Source organism: Ostrinia furnacalis, unplaced genomic scaffold (genome assembly GCF_004193835.3).
Source record: "Ostrinia furnacalis isolate ACB-3 unplaced genomic scaffold, ASM419383v2 OfSCF2491, whole genome shotgun sequence".
In the NCBI taxonomy this organism is placed as follows: domain Eukaryota; kingdom Metazoa; phylum Arthropoda; class Insecta; order Lepidoptera; family Crambidae; genus Ostrinia; species Ostrinia furnacalis.
In genome coordinates, this window is record NW_021132730.1 from 1,384,350 (window position 1) to 1,409,909 (window position 25,560).

The 25,560-nt window shown below is 36.6% G+C and overlaps 1 protein-coding gene across 1 annotated transcript; it reads left to right on the forward strand.

Annotated features, from left to right (window-relative positions):
* The first annotated feature begins 764 nt into the window (after positions 1-764).
* Positions 765-3,693, forward strand: LOC114355705 (uncharacterized). Its single transcript, XM_028308676.1, has 2 exons — positions 765-1,991; positions 3,656-3,693. The coding sequence occupies exons 1-2, from the start codon at positions 890-892 to the stop codon at positions 3,691-3,693; spliced, it is 1,140 nt and encodes a 379-aa protein (XP_028164477.1). The 5' UTR covers positions 765-889.
* The last annotated feature ends 21,867 nt before the right edge of the window (positions 3,694-25,560 follow it).

The window sequence follows — 25,560 nt, forward strand, 5'->3', positions numbered from 1 at the left end:
GGGGCCCCGCTCCACACAGGAGCGCTCCACACAGGAGCCTAATCATAGTCATAAGTCATCTCCACACAGGAGCGCCCCACACAGGAGCCCCGCCCCACACAGGGGCCCCGCTCCACACAGGAGCCAGTCATAGTCATAAGTCGTGCAGGATCATTATCCACGATGGTAGATAAGACCCCCACAGCCCTCCCAGTCATAGTCGCAAGTCATGAGTCTTGTATAAGTCATAAGTCACTTATTCCACTAACAAAATACATTGTGCGGGATCATTATCCACAATGGTAGATAAGACCCTCACAGCTCTCCCATGCTAGCCCAGATCGTCACCCAATAGAGCAGGTGAGACTTCAGCAATAATCAACATCAGTTTGACGTGATAAGGTATTTTCAGACTAGGTTTTAAAGGTATTGCCCGGAAAGCTCTATAACTGTGCTTTATTACATTTGAATTAAATTACCAACGTATGAGACTATTACATTGTATACAAATTTTAAAAGTACAGTTTTTTACTTTTTGTTAATTAAAATGTATTATACAGTGAATGACTTTTTNCGCGAGATTTGCTTGTATAAAAAAAAAACCGACTCCAAAAAACCTGTTGAGAACCAACAAAAGAGTTTTTAATGTTTTTTTACTTTTTCTTCTAAAACAAAATAAAATTTTACTTCTTCACTTTGACAGCTGAAAGAAAGTCGTTTTATTCATACATTTTATCCATATTTTAATACATTAGTCCAATAATTCATACATTCAATAGTTAATTTATGTCTTATGCAACATAAATTTGGTGCCGAAACCCATACATCGATTACATTGGTTTTTTTGTGAGCTGCTAGAAAATTATCCCGAGGGCCAACGCCGGCATAGTTGCCAATTGCAGTAGGTATTATGGCTACCCAGGTTTGTGGTGACACTAATAAACATAAAACCAAACTATTACAAGGACAATGCAAGGCCGCTATAACACGATGTGTTACTTTTTTGGACAAAAAGTCAGACCCGAGTGTGTTTGAACTGACGAACCGACGGAAGGCAGTTGAAGAAGCGTTCGCGCGCTACAACCGGCTGGCGGACGAGGCCATTTTGCAAGGCCAAGAGGTGTTGGACGGTGAAGAGGAGTTTGAGGAGCGCTATTACGAAGCCCTCTCCCGGATCGACGCTCTTCTGGACCGCTGCAGCAGTGCTTCGCCGCTGGGGTTTGCGAGTGCCGTGGACGTTTCGACGCCGCTGTTCGAGACCACGAGGCTGCCTCCGATAGAAATCCAATCGTTTGACGGTAACAACGTCTGTGCATACAAGCCATTCATCGAGCTTTTTATGGAATTAATAGGAAAAAACTTTAAGTTATCCAATGTACAAAAATTATATTATTTAAAGGGCTATTTAAAGGGCGAGGCCTTAAATCTTGTAAATAATTTGCCTCTCATAAACCAGTCGTATCATGATGCTATTGCTTTGTTGAATAGGAGATACGACACTAAGGGACTAATGATTAAAACGCATATTAGTACTATTTTAGATCTACCTAGTATTACGCGTGGCACTGCCCAGGCCATCCGTTCCTTAGTGTCACAGATTTCGCAGCAAATGAGCGCGCTACGTAGCTATGATGAACCCGTTGATAGCTGGGACTCCATATTGGTTTGCATCGTGATGAAGAAATTAGATTCACTGACTGTAAGATTGTTTAGTGCAGAGCAGGACTTTTGTAGCATGCCCAGTATGGAGTCGCTGCTGAGTTTTCTAGAGAGACGTGCTATCTCGCTCGAGGCTAGCTCGGCTTGTGACACGAGCCGTACAGAAAGGGCTTCGATGTCTTTTCATATTTCCACGTGTAATACAAAACCTAATCCAAAGTGTAATAATGCAAAATCAACAATGATTCCTTGTTTATTGTGTAGAGATAGTTGTCACAAATTATACAAATGCCCTACTTTTTTATCAATGAAGCTTTCAGAAAGGCTTTCACATGTAAATAATTACAATTTATGTAAAATATGTTTAAATAAGCATGCACAAAAATGTAGATACAATTTTACATGTTCCGTATGCAAAGAGAATTCGCATAATTCTTTAATACATCCCAATCCCAACTAATATTATAAATGCGAAAGTAACTCTGTCTGTCTGTCTGTCTGTCTGTCTGTCTGTCTGTCTGTCTGTCTGTNGAGTTTCTTGCGCTGCTTCTTCTTAGCACTGGCCCATTTATTGTCCCGAAGCAGTGGTAGGGTTAATTTGCAAAAATAAATGAATTTAGTACCGACCGAGTAGTAAATACCGAGTATCACATAATAAAATAATAAATAAAATCATTTATTTGCAGGAACATGCTTACAGATTGGTGTTAATTTAGTTAATTCCAGCATATTGTCGCATGCGACGTGCAAAAGTTCTTGTTCTTATAGTTTTATTTTTTTATTTAATTTTTCTTTATTCAGAAAACCACAGCTCTTATACATAACAGCAGCATAATAATAATACAAAAGTTATGTTAATTATTATTGCTACATTTAGTTTTAGACTCAAATTAATTGTAAATGTCAAATTAAGTTTCATTACCGATGTCACATCATTCTATTACTTAAAAAGTCATTCACTGTATAATACATTTTAATTAACAAAAAGTAAAAAAAACTGTACTTTTAAAATTTGTATACAATGTGATAGTAGTCTCATACGTTGGTAATTTAATTCAAATGTAATAAAGCACAGTTATAGAGCTTTCCGGGCAATACCTTTAAAACCTAGTCTGAAAATACCTTATCACGTCAAACTGATGTTGATTATTGCTGAAGTCTCACCTGCTCTATTGGGTGACGATCTGGGCTAGCATGGGAGAGCTGTGAGGGTCTTATCTACCATTGTGAATAATGATCCCGCACAATGTATTTTATTAGTGGAATAAGTGACTTATGACTTATACAAGACTCATGACTTGCGACTATGACTGGGAGGGCTGTGGGGGTCTTATCTACCATCGTGGATAATGATCCTGCACGACTTATGACTATGACTGGGGCCCCTGTGTGGGGCGGGGCTCCTGTGTGGGGCGCTCCTGTGTGGAGATGACTTATGACTATGATTAGGCTCCTGTGTGGAGCGCTCCTGTGTGGAGCGGGGCCCCTGTGTGGGGCGGGGCTCCTGTGTGGGGCGCTCCTGTGTGGAGGTGACTTATGACTGTGACTGGCTCCTGTGTGGAGGTGACTTATAACTATGACGGGCTCCCGTGTGGAGCGGAGCTCCTGTGTGGAGCGGGGGCTCCTGTGTGGAGCGGAGGCTGCCTTGGGTGGCGGTGGCTGCCTCGGGTAACACCGGGTTGGGCAACCTGCGCTAGGTATTCGGTAACTTGTGTCAATTTTGTGTATAGAAGATATAAAATACAATTTTAGTTTTATTGAAGAATTTCCTTTGTGTTGATCATTTATAAAATCTTCGAGTAGTATGAACCATTTGATTAGTATGAACCATTTTAGTATGAACCCTTTGAGTAGTATGAACCCTTTGAGTAGTATGAACCCTTTGAGTAGTATGTACTCTTTGAGTAGTATGAACCCTTGGAGTAAGTAGTATAAAAACTCTGAGTAGAAAGTACCCTCATTTTTGAAGTCAGGTTTGGCCGAGCAATATAATCCATAAATTTTATCTCATTTGCAGATGATTCTCAAGAGTACTCATCACCCGAGGACGTGTGAAACGTCAGGAAGGCCGTGTCGTAGAATATTGATTGTCATGTAATTACTTAGTAATCATTTTAATAAAACCAAATAATAATAACAACATTAATTTTAAATGTAATAAATTATAATTTGATTTATTGTAAATGTCTAGTTATGTTATAAAATAGTTTACAGTAAGTAAAAGGAGTTGTATTGACCGTACCGAGACAGGTCGGGCGCTACCTGCTAGCCGGTTTGGGTAGGGATGGCTGTATAAAAGAACGAGCACGACCGTAGTCGTGGCATTCTGGCCTCACCCGCCGCTCGGTATTGTTGTCTCGGTCCTGTGTGTGAGACTGCTCGAATATTATTATTGTTATTATTGTATTCTTACCGAAATACAACAATCTATAGTGTTAAAACTATACATCGTTTTATTTAACTTCCTGGTGAAACATAATGTCCTGCTCCTTCTGACCGTTCTCCGACTATTTATTCCGATATCCGAATATTTCTTTAAAAATATAAAAATATTTAATTTTAATTTTGAATTATTAAAAAACAGATATTTTTGGTTTCATATAAAAATTGACACATATTACATGGTGTTATACTGTATTAAAGTTATGACATTACTACTTTTACTATTCATTATTATTTTTGAAGGAATAATAAATATGTTACAAATAGTAGTGCACATTTTGCTCAAAGCTTTTTTGTATGGGTTTTTTGTCTCTCTGGTGTACTATGTGTTTAGGAATTTCTATAGGTATGGTTATTTTTCTGTTATCCGTACACACTCAGTTAAGTTTTTTACCAGTTGCAATGAAAAGAATGTACGTTTAATTTAAAAAAAAATATAAGTCACACATTTTAAAAATGTATCAAATCATACAATGTATGAACTGGCCAATGTTTAAAAGCCACCTTCCTTCTAATATTATAAGTGTAAAAGTTAGTAAAGATTGATGAATTGAAGGATGGATGGACTGATGAATGGATATGAAGGATGAATGGGTGGATATATGCCTTGAACTTGAACTAAGTGAGTATGGATTCATGGTTAGATCGATGGATGTTTTTTCACTCTTTTACGCAATAAATACTGAGCCGATATTAATAAAACTTTGCAGTTTTATTGCTAATACTTCAGAATAACATAATATAGGCTATAATTTAGAATAATGTTCAGTTATTTGGTCAAATAACAACGATAAATGCAAAGAAGTTAGGTCTTTCTATGATAAATTTAATTTCTCATGGGTGAAGTCACAGGCAAGAACTAGTACAATATATTTACATTTCTGCATTGTCACGAGTCACCTAAACGCTCCTCACCTCTCCACTCTCGTATCTCCTCGAAACAAGCACTCTTCGTCGAATTATTGTTGCAAATACCAGGGTGGGACAAAATTGACCCAGTGGCGCTTCTAGGTAAAACCGATTTTGAAATTTTTTCTATTAATATTATAGTATCAAAAACATTAAAAAATGATAAAACTCAATAAATCAGAAAAAGTCAAAAAGTTTCATGAACTTTCGTTAAAAAATAAAAAAGTTAGAGACGATCAAACTCGCAAGTGGGACAAAAATGGGACGGCGGCCTTTCTAGTGTACAGGATGTCACTCAATTATCGTGTGACTTTGAAGCGTGAAGATGTTATCAGCCTAATTGAATGAATACACTGTCTTTAAATTAATTATTCAGTTACCCCACTTATTCATGGCAAGTTTAGGCAATACACAGTGAATAACGTTACACAGAAGCTTTTCCTTTATCAACAGGAATAACTTAATTTCTAACTCCTCCTATGATCTTCTGATTAATTTTGTAGCGAGTCTAATGACAGTTGAACTTTTCTCCGGGACGAACTTGACCTTCACCGGTTGGGTTTTTATTGACGGTCAAGCCGTAGATCCTGGCTACACAGGAATTGCTTGGTGGGAACGGGAGGTGAGAATAGTATTTCGTATTTCTCACGGTGCATAGAGTCTGCGAAAAATCTAGGCACAGTCCCATATTTCCTTCTCTTAGTCATTTCAGCTCCAAGGTAGATTGATTATGAATCTGTATTCAAAACGGTTAATTTTAAATTTTTAGATTTTAATGCTCATTGTTTTGTTCTGTAAAAGACCCCGCAAGCAAAATTAATTAACCTCTTTGATTGAGACCCCACAGGGAATTGAAGCCACTTGCTTATTGAGAGTTGTGTTACTTGTTTGGAACTAACTGTGGTGTTTAAATAGTTTATTAATGTTATTATACTTTGTGTTTATGCTACAAACGTTAGCAACTTTAGATTGGAATCAAGTTACCTAGCTCATTACAGAAAATTCAATCCCTGCGTTTTTCTTTCGTGCTAGAAAATTAGATTGATTTGAAGTTACTAATTAACTCTACTAACGTTACAGAGGGTTAATAAGGGTTTATGCTGAGTAGCAGTCGTATAGAGATAATTAAACAACATTTAAATATTAAATGATATAATCTAAAATACAGGAATCGAGGTGGACCGATGACATCATAAAGGTAGCAGAAAGGCGCTGGACGCAGGCCGCTAGCAATCGATCAACATGGAAATCATTGGGGGGTCCTATGATCAGCAGTGGACGTCCTATGGCTGAAATGATGATGATGATGATGATGATGATGATGATGATGATGATGATGATGATGATGATGACAGGAATCAAATCAAAGTCTTTGTTGCTTGTCAAATAAATGACTTTTCTTTCTTTTTTTTTCTTTGTATCCACAACGAGGAAGCTCTTGGCCTGTATCTCACTGACAATGTTACATTCATAATAAAGCAATATAGACTGGTCCTGGTGTAAAATTGTATCGCATCTCTCTTCAAAGATTTACCCAACTCCCTCAAAAGTAGGTTACCACTTAAAAGAGTAACTAAAGCATCTCCGAGTTAGTAAACTCCGTATCTCTAACAAAGAGTCTCCGCAAACATGCAACATCATAACTTGTAGCAACATAACTGTTGTATAGCAACATCCAACAATATCTCGGCACGCACAATATCCCTGGGTTGAGAACTTCGAAGAATCCCCCAACTATTCCCGCGTGGAGATCAGGACTTAGAGGGATGGTAAAGGTGCAATTGTGGTGAGAAGATGAGCGGCAAGCGATTTAACATCATTTTTGCCATATCTTGTTGTTCAATGTTAAGCTTCATATATGTAGTGTATTGAATTACCGAGAGATGGCGCTGTCTGTAGGTTGAATCGCGGTATGTAAGTTTTAGACGGCAACATAATAGTCAAATTTGGTTCGGAATAAATGAAACTTGCCACTGGAATCTTGGTTTTATTCAAGTTACTACCTGTGGGCTTTTTGGAACTTGTACACTAGTAATATTTAGGGCCAAACATGAGCGCAGCGTACGTCGACCCATTGGGATCTTTTGTGCTTCCCCTTACTTTTGGATCTCCTCCAAATCCTATCCATTAAGTGGATCAAGTGCTTAAAAGAGACGGACCTATAATCTTCTGGTGCCGGATAAGCCGACCCCAGGAGACCCATCCCAGTTATGGTTTGATCCCAGGTGTTTCATGGACTCCACATGTTCTCCACATACAGGACGACAGCTGTCATCCGTAGTTAGGCCCATCTTGTAGAGCATGTGGTTCCTAGTGTAATGCACCAGTGATAACCGTCTTGCCGATTTTTCATACAAGAGTAGGTCCGTATTTAGTTGGAAACGATTTTCAAAGATTTCAAATTGTAACTTCTAATTGTCGAAACTTACAGGCTTAAGTTTGAATAGAGTTTTGAGCTCTGTTTCGGATGGTACTAACATTAATCTAATCGCTATTCCAACATCACTATACCCGTCTCACGTTACGCCCTTGTTAGCGAGCGTGACGCACAATACAGCACATAGATTAACTTGTTTCCTCGTTAGGCCACGGCAACTCATTATAATGCTATTAACGGGAAAAACGAATCTCCCCGTTTTTGGGGAGATTTAGGCACAAGGTTAGTGACGAGGCAGAATGGTTTGGGCAGTGGTCAAGCACAGTTTAATCTGTTTAACCGGCCAAGCGAGGAGAACAAAGTCAGTTGTTGGTAGAATTTTCGAAGTTAAACTGGCTTTTTCACACTAGTTCCAGTGTGTATTTTTGTAAGCTGATAAGTCAATTAATATTAACTTTTTAGATATCGTAAAATAAAGAGGCATTTAAAACATTACTTTGTACTAGAATTGGATTGTAGTATCGTTATGGAAATGTGGCTGAAATTAACGAACTTATATTTATTCCGTGGTTTGGCTTTAAGTTCATATAACTTTGCGTGTACAAGTTATATTCGAATTGGCATATTTATTTACACTTTGCACATACAATTGTACAGTGGCGGACTTAATGCCAGGTGGCATTATCTGCCAGTCAACCACAGGTCGAGTAGAGAGACTAAGGCGGTGCAATAAATATGACGTTTAATTAATATACTTACATAGCATTAGATAAAATAAATAACATAAGAATACATATTAATATAATAGACATACACCTAGATACATAAACATAATAATAATATTGGCGTACACAAAACACATGTCAGAGATAAGAAAAAAGTTTTAGTCTTTAAAATAATTGCGCAGAGCCTAACACTTCGTAAAAGAAGTAATTTTTCAGAAGGAAGTTAAAACTGCGCGCTGTAAATTTTTTGTACGGTGTCTTTTATTTATGTTTTTATAAACATGTATGTATGTTGGATGTATAAGGGATGATTAAAGTACGAACTCGTAATAAGATACATACACTGGTAAACCACACATGTAATGCAAATAAATGATTTGATTTGATATTATGTATCGACGCTACAGCTAACCTACATGTTCCTCTACCTAAAATACGTCGGCAGCCATCACAAATAACTAATTAATTCCGCATATCAAGTGTAGAATTTGCCAATTTGAATCGTAATTATGTGCCTGTCACATTGTCTTCTCCAATTCTCCATAGTTCGGTGACAGGCGTACCGTGGCACAGCTATTGTCCATGGCTTTGCTTGCGTGTACCTATTCAGAATGTCACACAAATACTGACTTGCTTGACACATACTCTGGATTGCACTATCATACTTTAACTTTAACGTTAAAAGTCTGTCAAAGTCCATACAAAAAGGTTAAAGTAATAGTTACGGTTAAAGTTAAGGTGATGCAACTGAGGCTTAGCGTTATCAATTGGACAATTTGCTCTATTACATCTTTATGTATGACCTGTTGTTTTCTTGTAGGCCTAGGATGTGCGCCACGATAAAGTTTTATCATGGCATTTTGTACATTTTTCACGATAAGCCCATACATTTGTCGTCTAAAATCATCGATAACATTTTATCATGGCGCGCACCCTAGCCCGGCTGATGTATAAACAATACCTAATACTTTAAACTTCATTGAACTCCATTTAGCAGTTTGTAGCTTTGTGCATCCATCCTTCTTCTTCTTCTGCTCAGTCGGTACATTCTTGTCAGAGTGGTCGTGGTCATCATTGTGAATCACGATGAGTGATGTTCCTCGCAATACGGCGCCATTCCTCGCGGACAGCAGATTTCCGGGCACTTTCGTTAACCGAACACTTAGTTGCGGCCTTGATCTGGTCCGTCCATCTAACTGGAATCCATCCTTGCTATAAGTAATAATGTTGTATGATTAAGAAAACCCCAGTTAAATCTAGCAATGTTATTTTTTTTACCTAAACATTGTCTTTACAAAGCCACACACCAATAACACGACTATGGAGCGTTCAGTTTTTGCAGACAGTGTTGTTTTTTCGTTATTCCGTTTGGGGACTTCAAAGCGCCGATTTGAATTAGTGGTGAGAAGGGATAATATCACGTTCCGTGGAATGTGATATTTTATTGCTACTTAGGCACTTAAGTGATCACACCGTGGTGAAAATGCCGGACTCTTTCGAAAAATTGCCCAGGGTTGGATTACTAGGAAGAGAGGATCAAAAATAATTTTGTGAAGTTATTGCCTTTTAGGATGACAAATTGTTAACTTAAAAATAACGTAAAAGACCGAAAAAACCGTGATTCAGAGACCACGTTAAACTGTTATTCAGTGACCTATATTAGTTCTGAAAACGCAGTTAGTAGCAATTATTATTCAATTTATTTGGCCAACGAGAGACGTCTCATGTTTTTATACCCATAAAAAAAAAACGTTTTGACAGTCCGTAAAGAGTTTTTGGCGGTATCTCCGACTCTATCTCAAAAATTTGTCAAAAAGCTCTCAAATAGCTTCTCAAGGAGCTTATTGCTGATTCTATCTTACTAATTAATCACAGACATAAACCCGAAATTCAGCAACTGATACGACTGTGTTGACGTCGACATTAACAGATGAATGTCGACGTCAACTAAAATTTAATTAGATCCAAACGGCAATAGTGTAATCCCCGGTTTGCTAAATCGCAGTATAAAGCGCTTTCACATTAGGGCGTTAGTAGCGCGACTGCAGCGCGGCAGCGGCGTTTTTATAATGTGAAGGCATGCATCCGCTGTCACATAGTATGACATTTTTGGCAGCGCGTCTGTCGCGCGTTTGTCGCGCTGTTAAATCGCCTAAGTGCGAAAACGCTCTAAGCCAAGATATCTAGTTTCATGAATTGGATTTGTGAAATTTATGCACCGTTGGTGTAGATATGGGTGACCGGGTTTTAGCGTTTATTAAATACTAGCTTTCCGCCCGCGGCTTCGCCCGCGTGGAATATTGTCTGTCACAGAAAAACTTTATCGCGCGCGTCCCTGTTTCAAAAACCGGGATAAAAACTATCCTATGTTCTTTCCCGGGACTCAAACTATCTCTATGCCAAATTTCATCAAAATCGGTTGCGAGGTTTAAGCGGGAAAGCGTAACAGACAGACAGACAGACAGAGTTACTTTCGCATTTATAATATTAGTTGGGACTAGCTGACCCGGTTTTGTACCCGGCTATGTTCATCAGAGATAATGTAGTATTCTGTTCGTGAAAGAATTTATCAAATTGGTCCAGTATTCTGAGTCTATTTAACACATACATACAATAATTTTTTTCTTCTATTATAATATTAGTGTAGATGTAGAAAAAAAATCAGCTTATTTTATATGTAGAGACAAAGATAGACAATTTTTTTTGTGAGGTGACTACATAAGCGGCATACCTATTTTAAACAAAGAAGCCAATAAGAAGCTCCTATATTTAGGTACTAGCTTTGCGCCCGCGGCTTCGCCCGTGTAAAATTTTGTTTGTCACAGAAAAACTTTATCGCGCGCGTGTCCCTGTTTCAAAAACCGGGATTAAAATCTATCCTATGCCCTTTCCCGGGACTCAAACTATATCCATGCCTATCAAAATCGATTCAGGTTTAGGCGTGAAAGCGACACAGACAGACACACACAGCGAATTCGCATTTATAATATTATTGGGATTATGTTAATTAAAATAACCCCAGTACTGCTTATTGTCACGAAGCAGTGGTAGAGTTAAAGTAATACGACGACATGTAAAATATCTTTTTTAAAACCCACTTGCAGATTAAATGTCACTTGAGTTACGAGTCTTTGCTCAAGAATAGATGATTTTGAGTTAGGTCTTGATATGTGTTTCACAAGCTTTGTATGTCTCGTTAGTGACACCGATTACGCAAATTGCCCATTCATAGCAAAATTGTTTAATCCCATAGTTAATTAAATGCTATATTCAGTTTAATATTATCACCGAGGGTAGTTGTGTGATTTGACGGATTACATACTAGTTTGCGGGGAGATAAGGGATTAGTGATGTAAATAGGTCGATAGACTAAGTTAAAATCGAGTCGATAAGTTTATTGTGATTCAGCTTCTATCCACGGCTTTGCTTTTCAAAAGCAAACCTTAATTGCTGCGAATTTTGGATCAAAGGTCTAATAAACCATTAAGTTTAGACGTAAACCGTCATCTATAAGCTAAACACATTATGAACTAATTAATTGATGCAAAAAATGATACCTACTTTAGACTGAAGTTCTCGGGATTAAAACCCTTTCGAGCTTTATAAGGCATGTTTAGTTACTTAGCCGTCCCATCGGTTGATTGTGCCATTTCGGGCCGCGATGGAACATTGAATTTGACACCAGGTTTGTGACCTCATGTTAAACAACGCCATCTATCGGGACTATGTCAGTATCCTGAGACTATAAAATTATTCTCATTATCGCTCTGACTTCGAGTAATTTAAGTAACCAAAGTAGCACTAAAAAGTTGGCGTGTTTTCACTGGGTCGTTTAACCTAACACCTCAGTTACCAATACCAGAAATTAAACCACCCAAAACATCGATAAATCATCGTGTCCGTCCCAACTCTCAAGGGACTAGACAGACATAACAGAATACTTAATATACATTTAGGGACTCTGTGGTCGTCGGACATGATAGCTGTTGTATCATTGGGTAAGACGAATGGAGTTCTTGATATCTGATAGGACTGTACGGGTTTGTGTATATCAATGACCTTCAAAACTTCGTACTGTTTCTATTAATTTAGATTACAAACAGCTTAAACTGGAATCTGACACATACAGGGTGTCCCAGAGTGGGTGAATCAAACTGCTAGGGGAGGTAGCTCTACTAATGTACTATCCCTAAAAATATGAAAAAAAAAATTTTGAGCTCGGATTTTTTTTTAAATAAAGTGCTCTATTCTCGAAATCTAGTCATTATTTTCAAAAGTTTGTTTACAGATAAACGAAGCGATCATGTACAATTAATATTAGTAAGAAAAAAGTACAAATAAACTCCAAACGCAGCAATTATAGCCAGATACTTAGGCAAAGCTGATTTATTTTCACTTAAAAAAAAAAATCATATTTTTTAGGGATAGTACATTAGTAGAGCTACCTCCCCTAGCAGTTTGATTCACCCATTCTGGGACACCCTGTATTTTGACTGATGTAGATTGTTAGAAGCTTGGCTCTACATGAGATTTGATATTCATACATGAGATTTTTTCTCTTTTCATCATCTTGGTAACATTTTACAGGCCAGAGAGTATTTTTTATCACAACGGCGAAGCTCTTAGCTTGCATTTCATTTGGTGGAAAGGGATGATCAATCACCAGGAATCCTCAATCCTCAAAATTATGTATATGTGATGTGATACTGAATAAACATGTTTTCTTACTGAGTGGGTGACCTCTTTGGCAACATTTTTTGTTTTTTTTTCTTTCTTTTTCTCTCCATTGTTTTTGTACTTCTAATAGTTGTCAAACATTTTTTTTCTTGCTTTCTTTCAACCACACAGGGGTGTCTATTTTACCTTGAACGGTGGAAACAATGTTGAAAGATGTTCTTATTTTCAACACCTTCGTGTTGGTTACAGAGTTCGATTTTCTTCTGGAGATCCTTAGTTCGTTTTCCAGCAAAAATATAAATTACAAAAACACCCCTTAATTTGTCAGTTTGTTATTTATTTAGTTTTAAACGTAACGAGATTGCATGACATTTAGGGGTTTCTGCTTTTGAACTCAACCATGACAAGCAACAAAATGAAATGTAGACACTTACTATTTTGTCACTCAAAAATATCAAGTGACAAACGCAAGCGCTGCTGACCGATCGTGACGAAAATATCTCGTTTTGGCCGCAGTCTGACCGCAAATAAAAGCGCCGCCATCTTTCTTTTTGACGCTGTTTTGTTTACCATGTCAAAGAGCGCAAAAACGATGCGCCAATGGGCACGTTAAGCTTGGATTTTTCGTTTTTTGAGTTGCACATGTTTTTACCGAGACCGCAGATGTTATTGACTTAGTTGAACCCTTTTGTCTTTTGGGACTTGACAGAGTAGTCAACGCTGAAAAAGGATGTAATTTGTGTTGAAAACTCTTTACATAGGTTTGTTGTTTCCAAAAAAATGATGTTCACTGCTGGACAAAGGTCTCTACTAATACTACGTTGGTTTTAAACAAAGAACGTCCACTGCTGGACAAAGGAGTGCCTCTCCCAAGGATTTCTACAACGATTGGTTCTGCATTGCCTGTATCCAGGTGCTTCCCGCGACCTTCTCTAGATTATCAGTAGGTAGTATGACCTAAAAATAATAACAAAAGACTCAAGTAGGTTTATTCACTAAGCTTTTTATCTTTAGAACTAACTGTACCCGCGACTTCGTACGCGTGAAAACCCGTTTTCGTAACATTTTTCATTATTGCTCTGCTCCTATTGATCGTAGCGTGATTTTAGCTTATAGCCTTCCTCGATAAATGGGCTATCTAACATTGAAAGATTTTTTCAAATTGGACCAGTAGTTCCGGAGATTAGCGCATTCAAGTAAACAAACAAACAAACTCTTCAGCTTTATAATATTAGTTAGTATAGTATAGATAAAAACAAAATGTCTGAGGACATTTTTAATATACATTAATATTTTTGTTTATTTCCATGCATGCAAAGTCGCGGGCAAAGCTAGTGCCCAATAAAATATCTCTCCCAAAGCTTCTTCCATTTATTTTAATGCATGTCGTTAATAATCCAAATAAAGGACACCCAAGTAAACCGAAACAATTTATCAGATACGGAGATTCCAGCGAAAAAGGTGGGTGTTGGAGGATTAGGGCGAGCGAGCACGGACGACTAATCGCAAATTCTTATATTCTTTACTAGCGGCCCGCCCCGGCTTCGCACGGGTGTTTGGTATACACATAACCTTCCTCTTAAATCATTCTATCTATCAAAAAAACCGCTTCAATATCCATTGCGTAGTTTTAAAGATCTAAGCATTCAGAGTGACAGACAGCGGGAAGCGACTTTGCTTTATACTATGTAGTGATTATTAGGCTTAGACGACAAATGTATGGGTTTATCGTGTAAAACGATAAGCCGCATCCTAACCTGGCAGGACATTTATGCACGTCATAGATTTTTTTAATGCAGAACAAGGCAGGTATTTGACCGCAATCGCACCTGGTGTTAAATGAGATGCAGTCTAGGATGGTACATATCTGCCCTGTAAGTGCCTATTCAGTCTCGCCTTGAAAAGGCCCTATAAGGATATAACTTGCCCTATCACTTCTTCGGGACAACATACCAGCTGGAGTATCCATTCTTACTAATACTATTTTCTCTCGATAGTAGGTTTGTCTGCCTGTTACCTTTTTATGTTAAAACCACTGAAATGTGTAAAAGTCGCCCGTATGTCTTCACCCTTATTTTCAATACTAATAAAACTGCCCTGGAATTTCCTGCAAATCCCGCCAACTGCGGGATAAGGCCACAAAAGCGACAGATAAAGTAGGTCCCTACTTGACACCTTAACCAGCCATGTTGCTTTACAAAACAGTTATCTAGTCTGGGAACAAGCCACTGGATTAAGTGTTAAGTTTAGAATATGAAAGTAATTTTCTCAAAACAATTAGGTAGTTTATAACATGAAAAAAACTACAAAACTGGAGTAAACGAACTGGATTGCTGGGCTGAAAAGATGATCCCATCAAAAACAATACTTGTCAAAAAAACCAAGTCTCGCAACTCAGTTGTTCTACGGTAAAAAGTTGTGAGATCCATGTAATACCAAGTCCAGGCCAGGAAATCTTTAACGTTTTACATAAATATATTGACTTGGCCATCGCACTAAATAATTTAATTTACACGTGTTTTCATGCGATTTGTAGACAGCAGTTATGTATCTAGAAAACTGGACCGAAATTGAAAAATTTTACTCGACTTGGCGGTTGCACTACCGTGCCCCCAAATATTTTAGTTTTTCCTTGATTCATACACCAAACACTACTTATATTCCAAATTTGAAGCTTCTAGGTCTGCTAGAAGTGCCTTAGAATTTTGATGATCGGTGAGTCANTGTTGTCTCGGTCCTGTGTGTGAGACTGCTCGAATATTATTATTGTTATTATTGTATTCTTACCGAAATACAACAATCTATAGTGTTAAAACTATACATCGTTTTATTTAACTTCCTGGTGAAACATAATGTCCTGCCCCTTCTGACCGTTCTCCGACATATTAATGTAAAGTTTCATAAAAATCCGTTCAGTAGTTTTTGCGTGAAAGAGTAACAAACATCCAGATCCAGACATCCATACAAAGTTTCGCATTTATAATATTAGTAAGATTTATTATAGTAGTACCTTTTAGATATTAAGTAAACTTATTGCGCCCAATTTTAACTTGCCACTCATTTGCTTGGAGATGGATTATGAGAAAAAGATATTTTTTTCAGATCTGTTACATGTAATATGAAAATTAATACTGCATTAAGGATTTACACTTTGGAACGGACGAGAAAAATCCCGCGTATTAATTTCATTCTAAAACAGTGGTAGGTAAAAAAGCATAATGACAAATGTCACTTCTACGTAAAACTAATCTTTGGCATCGGGTCCCTTATATGGGACATCAACATCATCCTCTAATTGTTGAAGGAACATGTTGGAAACATAAAATAGATAAGGTGAGTTCTCGAGGGCACTTATAGTAAGTTACTCAAAACATAAAGTGAAAGACTGAAAGATACTGAAAGATACTGAAAGATTTTAAAGATATTGTGAATGCTGCTTTTTTCTGGAACCTGTGAACTCACTTTTTGATTGCGATTTCAGGTCAAGTGAGAGTTCTGTTTAGAAAAGCTTCTTGTACTTAATTCCTAATAATTGAAAAATGGTGTATTCAAATTGGAACCTTAATAAAATAAAGAAAACAATTCAGATGGTATATGATGATACGTGTACGAAAAAGGACAAAATAACAACTTTCCGAGGATTATTTAAAAGAATTGTTGATGTCACAATAAATATGGTCACAATGCCATTGTCCTGTCTGTGTATATTTTCTACCCACGCACCTAAAAGTGCCTTAAGTTGGCAATAAGATGGCATTGTTCTATACCCGACTTCAAAAAGGAGGACTATGTGAGGCCGTGGTTTGGAATGGACTACGTCTTTAAATAACAAAAAAATGAAATTTTATTAATAAAGATTGGAATTTATTAAAACTGAATCATTGAGTAAGAAAAAGCTATGTATACTTGCTTAAAAATTTGGACATAAAAGCTTTTCGATCGATGTCCTTATTAAATAAAATGTATGAATTTGTTGCGGCGCTTCTTCTCAGCACTTGCCAAATGTTTGTCTCGAAGCGCTGGTAGGGCAAAAAAAAGAACATTATGACGATTTGTAACTACTAATCTAATTAGTCTTTACAAATAAAGATAATTTTGATTTGACTTGATTTGATGACGAGTCAAAATGGATTTTTTACAAAAATGTGTTATCGACATTCATTGTCTCCTTATTTGGGGTCAAGAAATACAGCACCTACCCACTAAGGATTTTTTATGCAAAGATTACGTCTTGCAATTTTTTGCCTGTGTCTTGCCAAAAAAGGCGAAATGTCATCATGCGCGCGCCCACGAAAAACGCGGCAGAAATTACAATGACATATTATTTTTTAAATCTCACGCAGGCAACGGCATCCTCCGTTCAGCCTCCTTAGCGGATACGGTTAATCTGACAGCGGGTAGGTACGCGTCGGATGTTTTGACAGCGCGGCAATTACCTGCCACTTTGGCGGTTCGCTGTGCCCACCGTTCACATCCTGCGGGTGTACTTGATGCAATAATCTGACCCTATTTTTGACTCTTATGACAATGTGGTAAGGTACAAAAGCAAAGGCAAAACCTGTTCGGTGTGAGCCAGTTAAATCCTGACTGACATTGCGTGTAAGTTTTGAGATAAAACCAAGAACTTTTCAGGCCTTCAGGTACCGTTGTATTTTGATAAGATTTTTCTTTAATTTAAGATTGTCAGTTCAGTAATTATCATCAATCATTCAGTCAAATGTGATGGTAAGTGACATAATTAATGATATTTGTCTGTACCTGTAAGCTAGTAAGTTGATGCGAAAATAATTCATGGGCGCTGCGCGCTGGATGCAAAAAGCTTAGATTAATAAAACCTAGATAGATAGTCAGTGCACGAAAGGTGAGGCAGTTTTTAGGGAGCCGGCACGGCTTACCCGTAAACGTCACATGAACTGTCAAAGTGAAAAATTGGTAAACACGTCCGACTAATTTTAATTAATTAAAACGGGTTGTGCTGTGAAAGGGTGTCTAAAATACATCAGAAAAACAAAAGAAAGTGACCAGTGTTACATTTCATAAGTAAGTATACTACGATTCGATGCGTATTTTGCTTGAATTTGGCTTTCAAAAATTAAATACGGGAATGATACCAGTAACAAGAAAGGACAATGTTCGTTCTCCATACATTGTTCGCCTAAGAACCAACAATTTTGACATATTACTACCCGAAAGCGAAATAATACGATTCTGTGTGTAAGAACAATGATTCCTGATGGACACTTGCCATAAAATTAATGATTAAGAATATTAAATCACAGCGATTTTATAATATGTCGTTTATGACAACATGGCGTCTAATGTATTGTGTGAATGTATGAACACCGATTCGCGAAAAATGTTTTGTATTGTCGTCACGCCGAGTCGCAGCCAANCAATATACCGTGTCTTTACAATGCCTGCATAGCTAATGAAAATTCAGCCTTCTAGTTTTATCCACAACGAAGTTACAGGTAGTCGAAAATAGCCTGAATTGCTTCGAGAAAAGGATGGTACGGCCGTGCCGCTTTTTTGCTCGACTTGGTGGGGGCACTGCCGTGCCCCCAGATGTTCCAATTTTTTTGTCTGTGGGTTTCTTCAAGTAAGAGTAGGCGCACACCGTTGATTTTTAGTTGGCCGATAGTTGTGCCCGATTTCAAATTGTATGAAGAATCGGCCAAATCGAATCGGCGTAGTGTGCGCACTCCCATACATGCCCATACTGATCAACAGCCCGATTAAACTATCGGCCGACGAAAAATCAACGGTGTGTACTCTAAAGTTTTCGTACGTTCCAAATTCAAATAATGAATTACACGTTTCACGCCTTTGCTTTGCCTAAATTAAAGTGAAATTAAAAAAAAAAAAAAAAGAAAAAAAAAGGCGGGAAACTTCGAAGTGGCAAGACGCGCTTCCGAAAGTTTTAAATTAATAAAACTAAATCTGTTAGATTTCTGTTGTTAGGAAAGTTTATTAAGACGATGGGGAGGGGTAGTAAAAAAAGGAAAAAAGTGGAGGTCACCGATTTGGATCCGGGCGATCGCAGCAACGGCGATACCAGTTCATCAGATTCCGAGGTGGAGGATGGTCAGGGAAGTGTTCTTGTTCCGTATTATGTTACTGACTACACCAGGTTATACCCAGAGGACTCTGCAGCTTTTGAATTCGTAGTCTTCATAGAGTCAGCTGATAGCCAGAGGCCCATTGGTACCAGAGATTTATTATCTCTTTCCAACGTTCTGAGAAGGTACAATAAAGGCGTTAAGTATTTGAAAGCACTCAACAAGTACAAAATAGGAGTCTACTTTGAAAAGCCAGGTCTAGCCAATGCACTACTGAATAATAAAACCTTCTTAAGTGATAATCAGTTCAAAGCCAGCATTCCAGCTTCATCCACCGAAACCACGGGGATAATTCGAAATGTGCCTATAAAGTACAATAACAAAAAAATCTTTACCATGTTGAGCAGTAGCAAGAAGATTATCAGCGTTCGCAGATTCTTCCGCAAAGACACCACAACTGAAGGTTTCTCCCTAATTATTTTTATTTTATTTACGACCTTCGACCAGTTGGACACTTTAGATATCTTCTTGTAATAGTGTCAAACTGTCAATATCTTTTTAGCTTTTAACGCAAATCTAGTCTTCAAAGCAGTTTAATCGATTTATTTTATTTTCAAAATCGATATTTTATTGTCTATGATGGCCGCAGGAACATCACTATACATGGACTCCCAGCAATAAAGTACGGTAATGCCTCGTACAGATTTTATCGGCAAAAATTATGGAACTTGATAGGTTTTAGACCATGCCACGCACCAAAACGTCCGGAAGTTGTAATAGTATTATAGAATAAACGTTAAAATACTTATTTATTTAATTTTTCAATGCTTAAGTGTCCATTAGAATGAATGGGTGCTTAATGTATTAAAAAAAATAGAAAATAATTATGATGGGTTAATGTTTTTGGGCGGTTTTTAGGCGGTTTCTGACAATGTCCTTTATTTCCCAATTGTTCGCCGTACAAATACACTTCCTTTTTTATGAAATCGAGACTTTTAAGTCGATTTATCTTATTGTTATTAGGTAGGTACTTTGAATTCAATAAATAAGTAAGTACATGATGCGTTTTGTTTTTGTTAATTATAAAATTATTAAAAATGTATTAAAAATTTCCCTACTTTCGGGAAAATCGCCTTCACTGTCTACACTCCCCAACAAAATTGACACTAATGACATAAGATTTTTGCCTCACTCTTGACGAAGCGTTTGTATGAAGACTATCCATCTAGGTTTTATTAATCTAAGGCAAAAAGGCAATATCTACATCCTATTCAGAATTATAGAGCAACATGACAAATTCATTAAAAACGACCTGTACATAGATAAATTTGTCTACAAGGTTTGCTACTTCACCCACTCCTTTACCTACTATATTTTACTTATAGCGGTAAATCACAAACATAGTGCTTACATCGACGAATTTACATACATGGGCGTTCGCGCAGCTCATTAATGGCCGACGGTATGCAATGACCGTAGCAAGTGCCAAGGTCAGGGCGGCGCCTGCAGACAAGCACGTCTTTGTAATTACGTAAGAACTATCTAGTAGCTATTGGCACCACCAACGATGGAGCTACTGGCAATACCTAGCCAGCAATTGGTAATTAGCGATGTAGTGTGAGAAAAAGTTTAAACGTGCATAACACGAGCGTATGCTATCTTCACGTTTCAAAGTGTTGAGTGGGCCAGAAATGGACAATTTTCTTCCACCTGCCTCACAGAATACACGAACCATCGGCATATGCTCAGATCATAGGGCATTTTCGGGCCATGACAGAACAAAGTTTAGGAAACGCTGGCATATGAAACAGTATTTTTCAGATAGATTTTTAGGACCGGGTTAACCCTTTCTTGTTGCAGAAGACTTATTGACCGTACAGGAATTAAAGGAGGTAGTAAGGGAAAACTACCTCAAAGATGTCAACAGGTTGTCCTAGCAAGTGCGCCTCATAAAACTAGACTTTATTGCTCTATCAAAAGCTCTATCACTTAGGCATAGACCTCTAGCGAACTATAAGAACAACTTCTTTATACTTCTTAACTTTACAAGACAAGAGTCGAGACGACTTGCGAAGTTTTCAAGGAATTGAAACGTTACCTACCATCATATTGCGCGTCCTTTTAAATGCAGGAAAATCCCGAATGAAAATATCATCGATCCATCGCATACGATAAAATGTGCGACCTATTTCCTTGTAACGAAAGCATATCAAGTAAAACACATTGTGACATTTTATTGAGTTCTAAATAAGTGCTATTTGCATAAAAATGTTTTGCCTGGTGTATTGGCGATAGGATTTTGAGAAAACCCAATAACGTTTTTGAATGCATAGGCATTAAAGAAGTTCAATACTCAATACTCAATCATTTATTGCATCCATAATGTTACAAAAGGTGTACAAAAAGTTTGATCTAGATTCTAGGAAGTAGTAAAGTAGTTAAAAAAGTAATTAATAAGTTTTATCCGCTTGCTGATAGAAAAAAAATATTTGCGGTTATGCGATTATTGCAATAAAAAAATATATTTTAAATGCTGTTCAAAAAGTTCTTATAATGCGAGCAACTAGGAACTGGAATTCGCTGCCTGCTGTTGTGTTTCCCGAACACTATAATCCGGGCTTTTCAAGGCGAGAGTGATTTGCCACTTACAGGGCAGACATGTACCATCCTAGACTGCATTTCACTTAACACCAGGTGCGATCGCGATCAAATGTGCCATGTTAAGCATAAAAAAAGTAAATATTTGAATTATGAAACTGTAGCAACGTTTTCATCATCATCATCATCATTTCAGCCATAGGACGTCCACTGCTGAACATAGGCCTCCCCTAATGCTTTCCACGTTGATCGATTGGTAGCGGCCTGCGTCCAGCGCTTCCCTGTTACTTTTATTACAGCAACGTCTTATTATAAGGTTAATGGTACATTAAAACTCGTATGTTTTACGGGACCTATGCACATCATGCAGCATTCAATGAAACATGATTGCAAGAATCGCAATCATCGGGCACAACGACCTGCATACTGAAAGAGCAACAATACAATGTCAATTTCCAAGTACCGCCTGCAGTATGGCGGCATGAATGGCACACTTCAGCCTGAATGGGCCTCTGTGCCATGGGAACCGCATGCGATGCGGTTAGGGCTCGCCAAAACCCGATTAAAAGGCCTACTCTAATTTTCGCCTTCGCCCAATGGTTCACTGAAAGACTGCCATTTGGTATTAAGTTCGCCTTTTGACAAATAAAGGCCTCTAATGTTACCTGGGCCTAATGGTTGACTGGAAGAGAATGCTGGCATTAAGTTCGCCTTTTATACTCTAGTTATGCGTGCAATTCGTCCATTTACAAAACCACTCAAAAAACTCAAAATTAGATACAATTTTTGGCTCAAATGTGCTCCTCTTCTAATCAACTATCTACTTTGATATTAAATTCATCCTTGCCCTAAGATGAGCAATTGAGCATTAACAAGCTGGAAATCTCAATTCAGAAATTGTGCTTTACTCACTTTATTACAGGTTACTTTTAAAAAAGCCTTTTAGTTAAAAAAAAAACTTTTTTTAAAAAGTGAATAAAAATATTTTAAGCAGAAAACATTAATTAATTAATTTACTAATTAGACTGCAAGCCCTGAATGCAACTCGATGTGTTAATGCATGACTGTAAACTTTGTTACTATCAGCTTTGGATATTGACATCTGTTTTTAAGTATCGCTTTGCAAAATTAAATATACAATTCAATATGTATGTCCGTTAAACTGCCTTCAAACAAGTGTTTACTGTTATGCAGACTGTGTATTTATTTTAAAAGTCATTGTGATTAAGTAAATATTAATTTAAAAAGTAAATTAATAAGTAGGTAGCGGAGTTTTGGGCTAACACTGTGTAGGTTTGTTGTCGACACTATAAGGAGAAAAGAAGCATTTATAAATTAGTTTAGGCATAAAATGCCTACTATAAGGACATTGATAAAATATTGTCATATTGTCCAACGTTAATTGGATTATTTCCATATCACATTAAAAGAATATTAGAACTATGTAAACAAAATTTGTGGGATCAAAAAATATGTTTTTATAATATTTTACTCTTAAATATTAATATGGTTGTTATTATTATATTGTACCTTGTTTTAAAAGGCCAATGGTTATCAACAAGATAGTAGCAAGCTCAGATCATAGAGATCTGAGGTAGCAACGAATGTTAATTTCTTACATGATAATAATTATTGTTTTGCAATGAATTTTTTGAAGGCATTTTCCCTAAATAGGTTAAACCACATGTATTGGCATTTTCATAAATCGTCAAAATATAGTTTTCGCAGTAGTATTGCATTCAATTAAATTTCTTCTATAAAATAAACACAGCATTATAAACAGGAATTATAATTTAAGTATTTATAATTATTAGAATTTAAAAAATGTAAGAAAATACATTTGAATGCATTATTTATTTTACTCTCAGAGCAGAATATCATTTGAGAAAGAAGAGTTATAAAGGTAATTATTTTCTGGAGTAAATAAATACCTAAATAATTCTGTCTTTTTCAATAATAGTATTCGAAATATTTCTCATGCGTATCGTGATAATAACAAGTTATACTTATACACAAAGTTATTAGGTGTAAACATTGATTTATTCGGGTGTAAATAGAAAAGTAAAAATAAACTTACTGCAAAATACAATAGCGAAATCCATGAAGACTTTTCGCAAAACATATGCAGATTCACGATCTACAGCCACTGTGTGATTTCGAGAGTTCGATTTGCGATCGTTTCTCTCCATTTTCGATTGATTTTTATTACAAAACGAGAACAAAACACTTCACAACGATATCAATACGTTACGAAAGATTGACAGCAAAAAATTCGACACAACAACACACGTCAAACGCGGAGCGCATGCGCGCGCAGACTGATTTGAAATCAGCGTGGCGTTTACGGAGTTTATACAATTTATACGGAGTTTAAACGGATCGCGACGTTATTGATAAAAATACAATAGGTATAAAAATAATCAATAAGTATAAACTACATTATGATAACAAAAAACAAAGTAAGGAAATAATGACTAAATGGACGTAAAAATGTAATAGGTACTTAATAACGAAAGTTACCTACTTACAAAAAAATTTAATAAATTGTACGTGAAGGTGCGTGTACACATTGTATTTAAGAATATTTATTTTAATAAAAATAATCTTCTGTACCTAAGTTTAAATAACTTTCGTTAACCTATTAGGTACCTATTACATTTTTACGTCCATTTAGTCATTATTTCCTTACCTTGTTTTTCGTTTAAATATCATAAATTACTCATTATATAACTTAGTTATTTGTGTAAAATATTTTTTACATAAACCCTGTGTTTAAGCAGGTATGGTACTTATTACTTACTAATTATTTTGTATTTTTTTTTACCAATTTTAAAATGGTTATTTAAAATATAAATAATGTACGACGTTCTTCAGCAAACTTTAATTCATTTAGCTAGTGGAGGATAGCAGCAAAATAGATTGCAACTAGGACTCATTGATTATGCGATTTTATTATTAACTAAATTATTTGTCAAACGTATTATTTATAAAAATTTATGAATAAAAACATTGTAAAACAGTAGTAGGATTTCGTCTCTTTAGGTTTCCTTCTCAAATATTTATTGCAATAAAACAAAAATCAAGATTATGCTATTTAGTGACATCTATATTTAATTAAAGTAAACAATTAAAAAGCACCTGTAGACTCGAAACAACGCCATCTATGCAAACTAGGTTAAATGACTTGCCTTCTTCTGGCAAGTAGAAAAAAATTATGCCACTAGATGGCAATGTAATAAATAACTAGTATTGTATCTGAATCATAGATGGCAGTAGTTCATAACTTTAGTTTACATTTGAACTTCTAGGTGGCGCTAGGTGTTTAAGCAAAAGCTTTTTTTTACGAGCAAAAGCTTTTCGAGTTGAAATGTGGGGCTTTCGATATCTACATTTTATAGCTATTTATAATGTAGATCAGCCACTGATTATTTTTCCAGATTAAATGAAAAATTGAATTTATTTTGAATAATGATAATGTAATTAATCGTAAACTAGCTTTCCGCTCGCAGCTTCGCCCGCGTGAAAAAAGGGCTGTTTTTAGGATTTTCCCGGAAACTATTCGATTTTTTCTCGCCGTAAAAACCACCCTTGGATTTCAAAATACATTAAAAAAAAAGAATTGTAAAATCAGTCCAGGCGTTGTTAAGGCGCTTACCGACATTTTTATATTATAGAGCTAAAATAACTATAGGAAATATTATTTCAGGGTTCAGGCAGGTTTGCCCTTTACGGATTTTTTTTTGTATAAGTAGAGTAGTTTTATTCCTGTGTTATTAGATACAGTTTTAAGGGATTTATAAAACTCATTTATTTATGCAAGTAGGCTTTAAAAAGGCATTTTTACACGTCCCAGTATTAACCCTACCACTGCTTCAGGACAATAAATGGGCCAGTGCTGAGAAGAAGCAGCGCAAGAAACTCAGTCACTATTGTCAGGCTTTTTTTTTCAAAGGTTTACAGACTTTAAAACATACATAAAGATAAAAATATTTATGCGAGCTAGGCAGTTAAGCATCCCAAACATTTTTATCTTTTAAATAATCATCGACTTTACCTTTTTCATTAAGGTACCTACCTACTTTTAGTAAATTTAAATAATATGGACAAAAAAGTACTCGAAGTCCATAAAATATTC

What these genes read in the sequence shown, in the direction of transcription:
- LOC114355705 (XM_028308676.1), top strand. Translation starts at nt 890, where the DNA reads ATGGCTACCCAGGTTTGTGGTGACACTAATAAACATAAAACCAAACTA. An exon ending in TGTAAATAATTACAATTTAT is followed by an intron (nt 1,992 to 3,655) that starts GTAAAATATGTT and finishes TCTCATTTGCAG; the next exon opens with ATGATTCTCAAGAGTACTCA.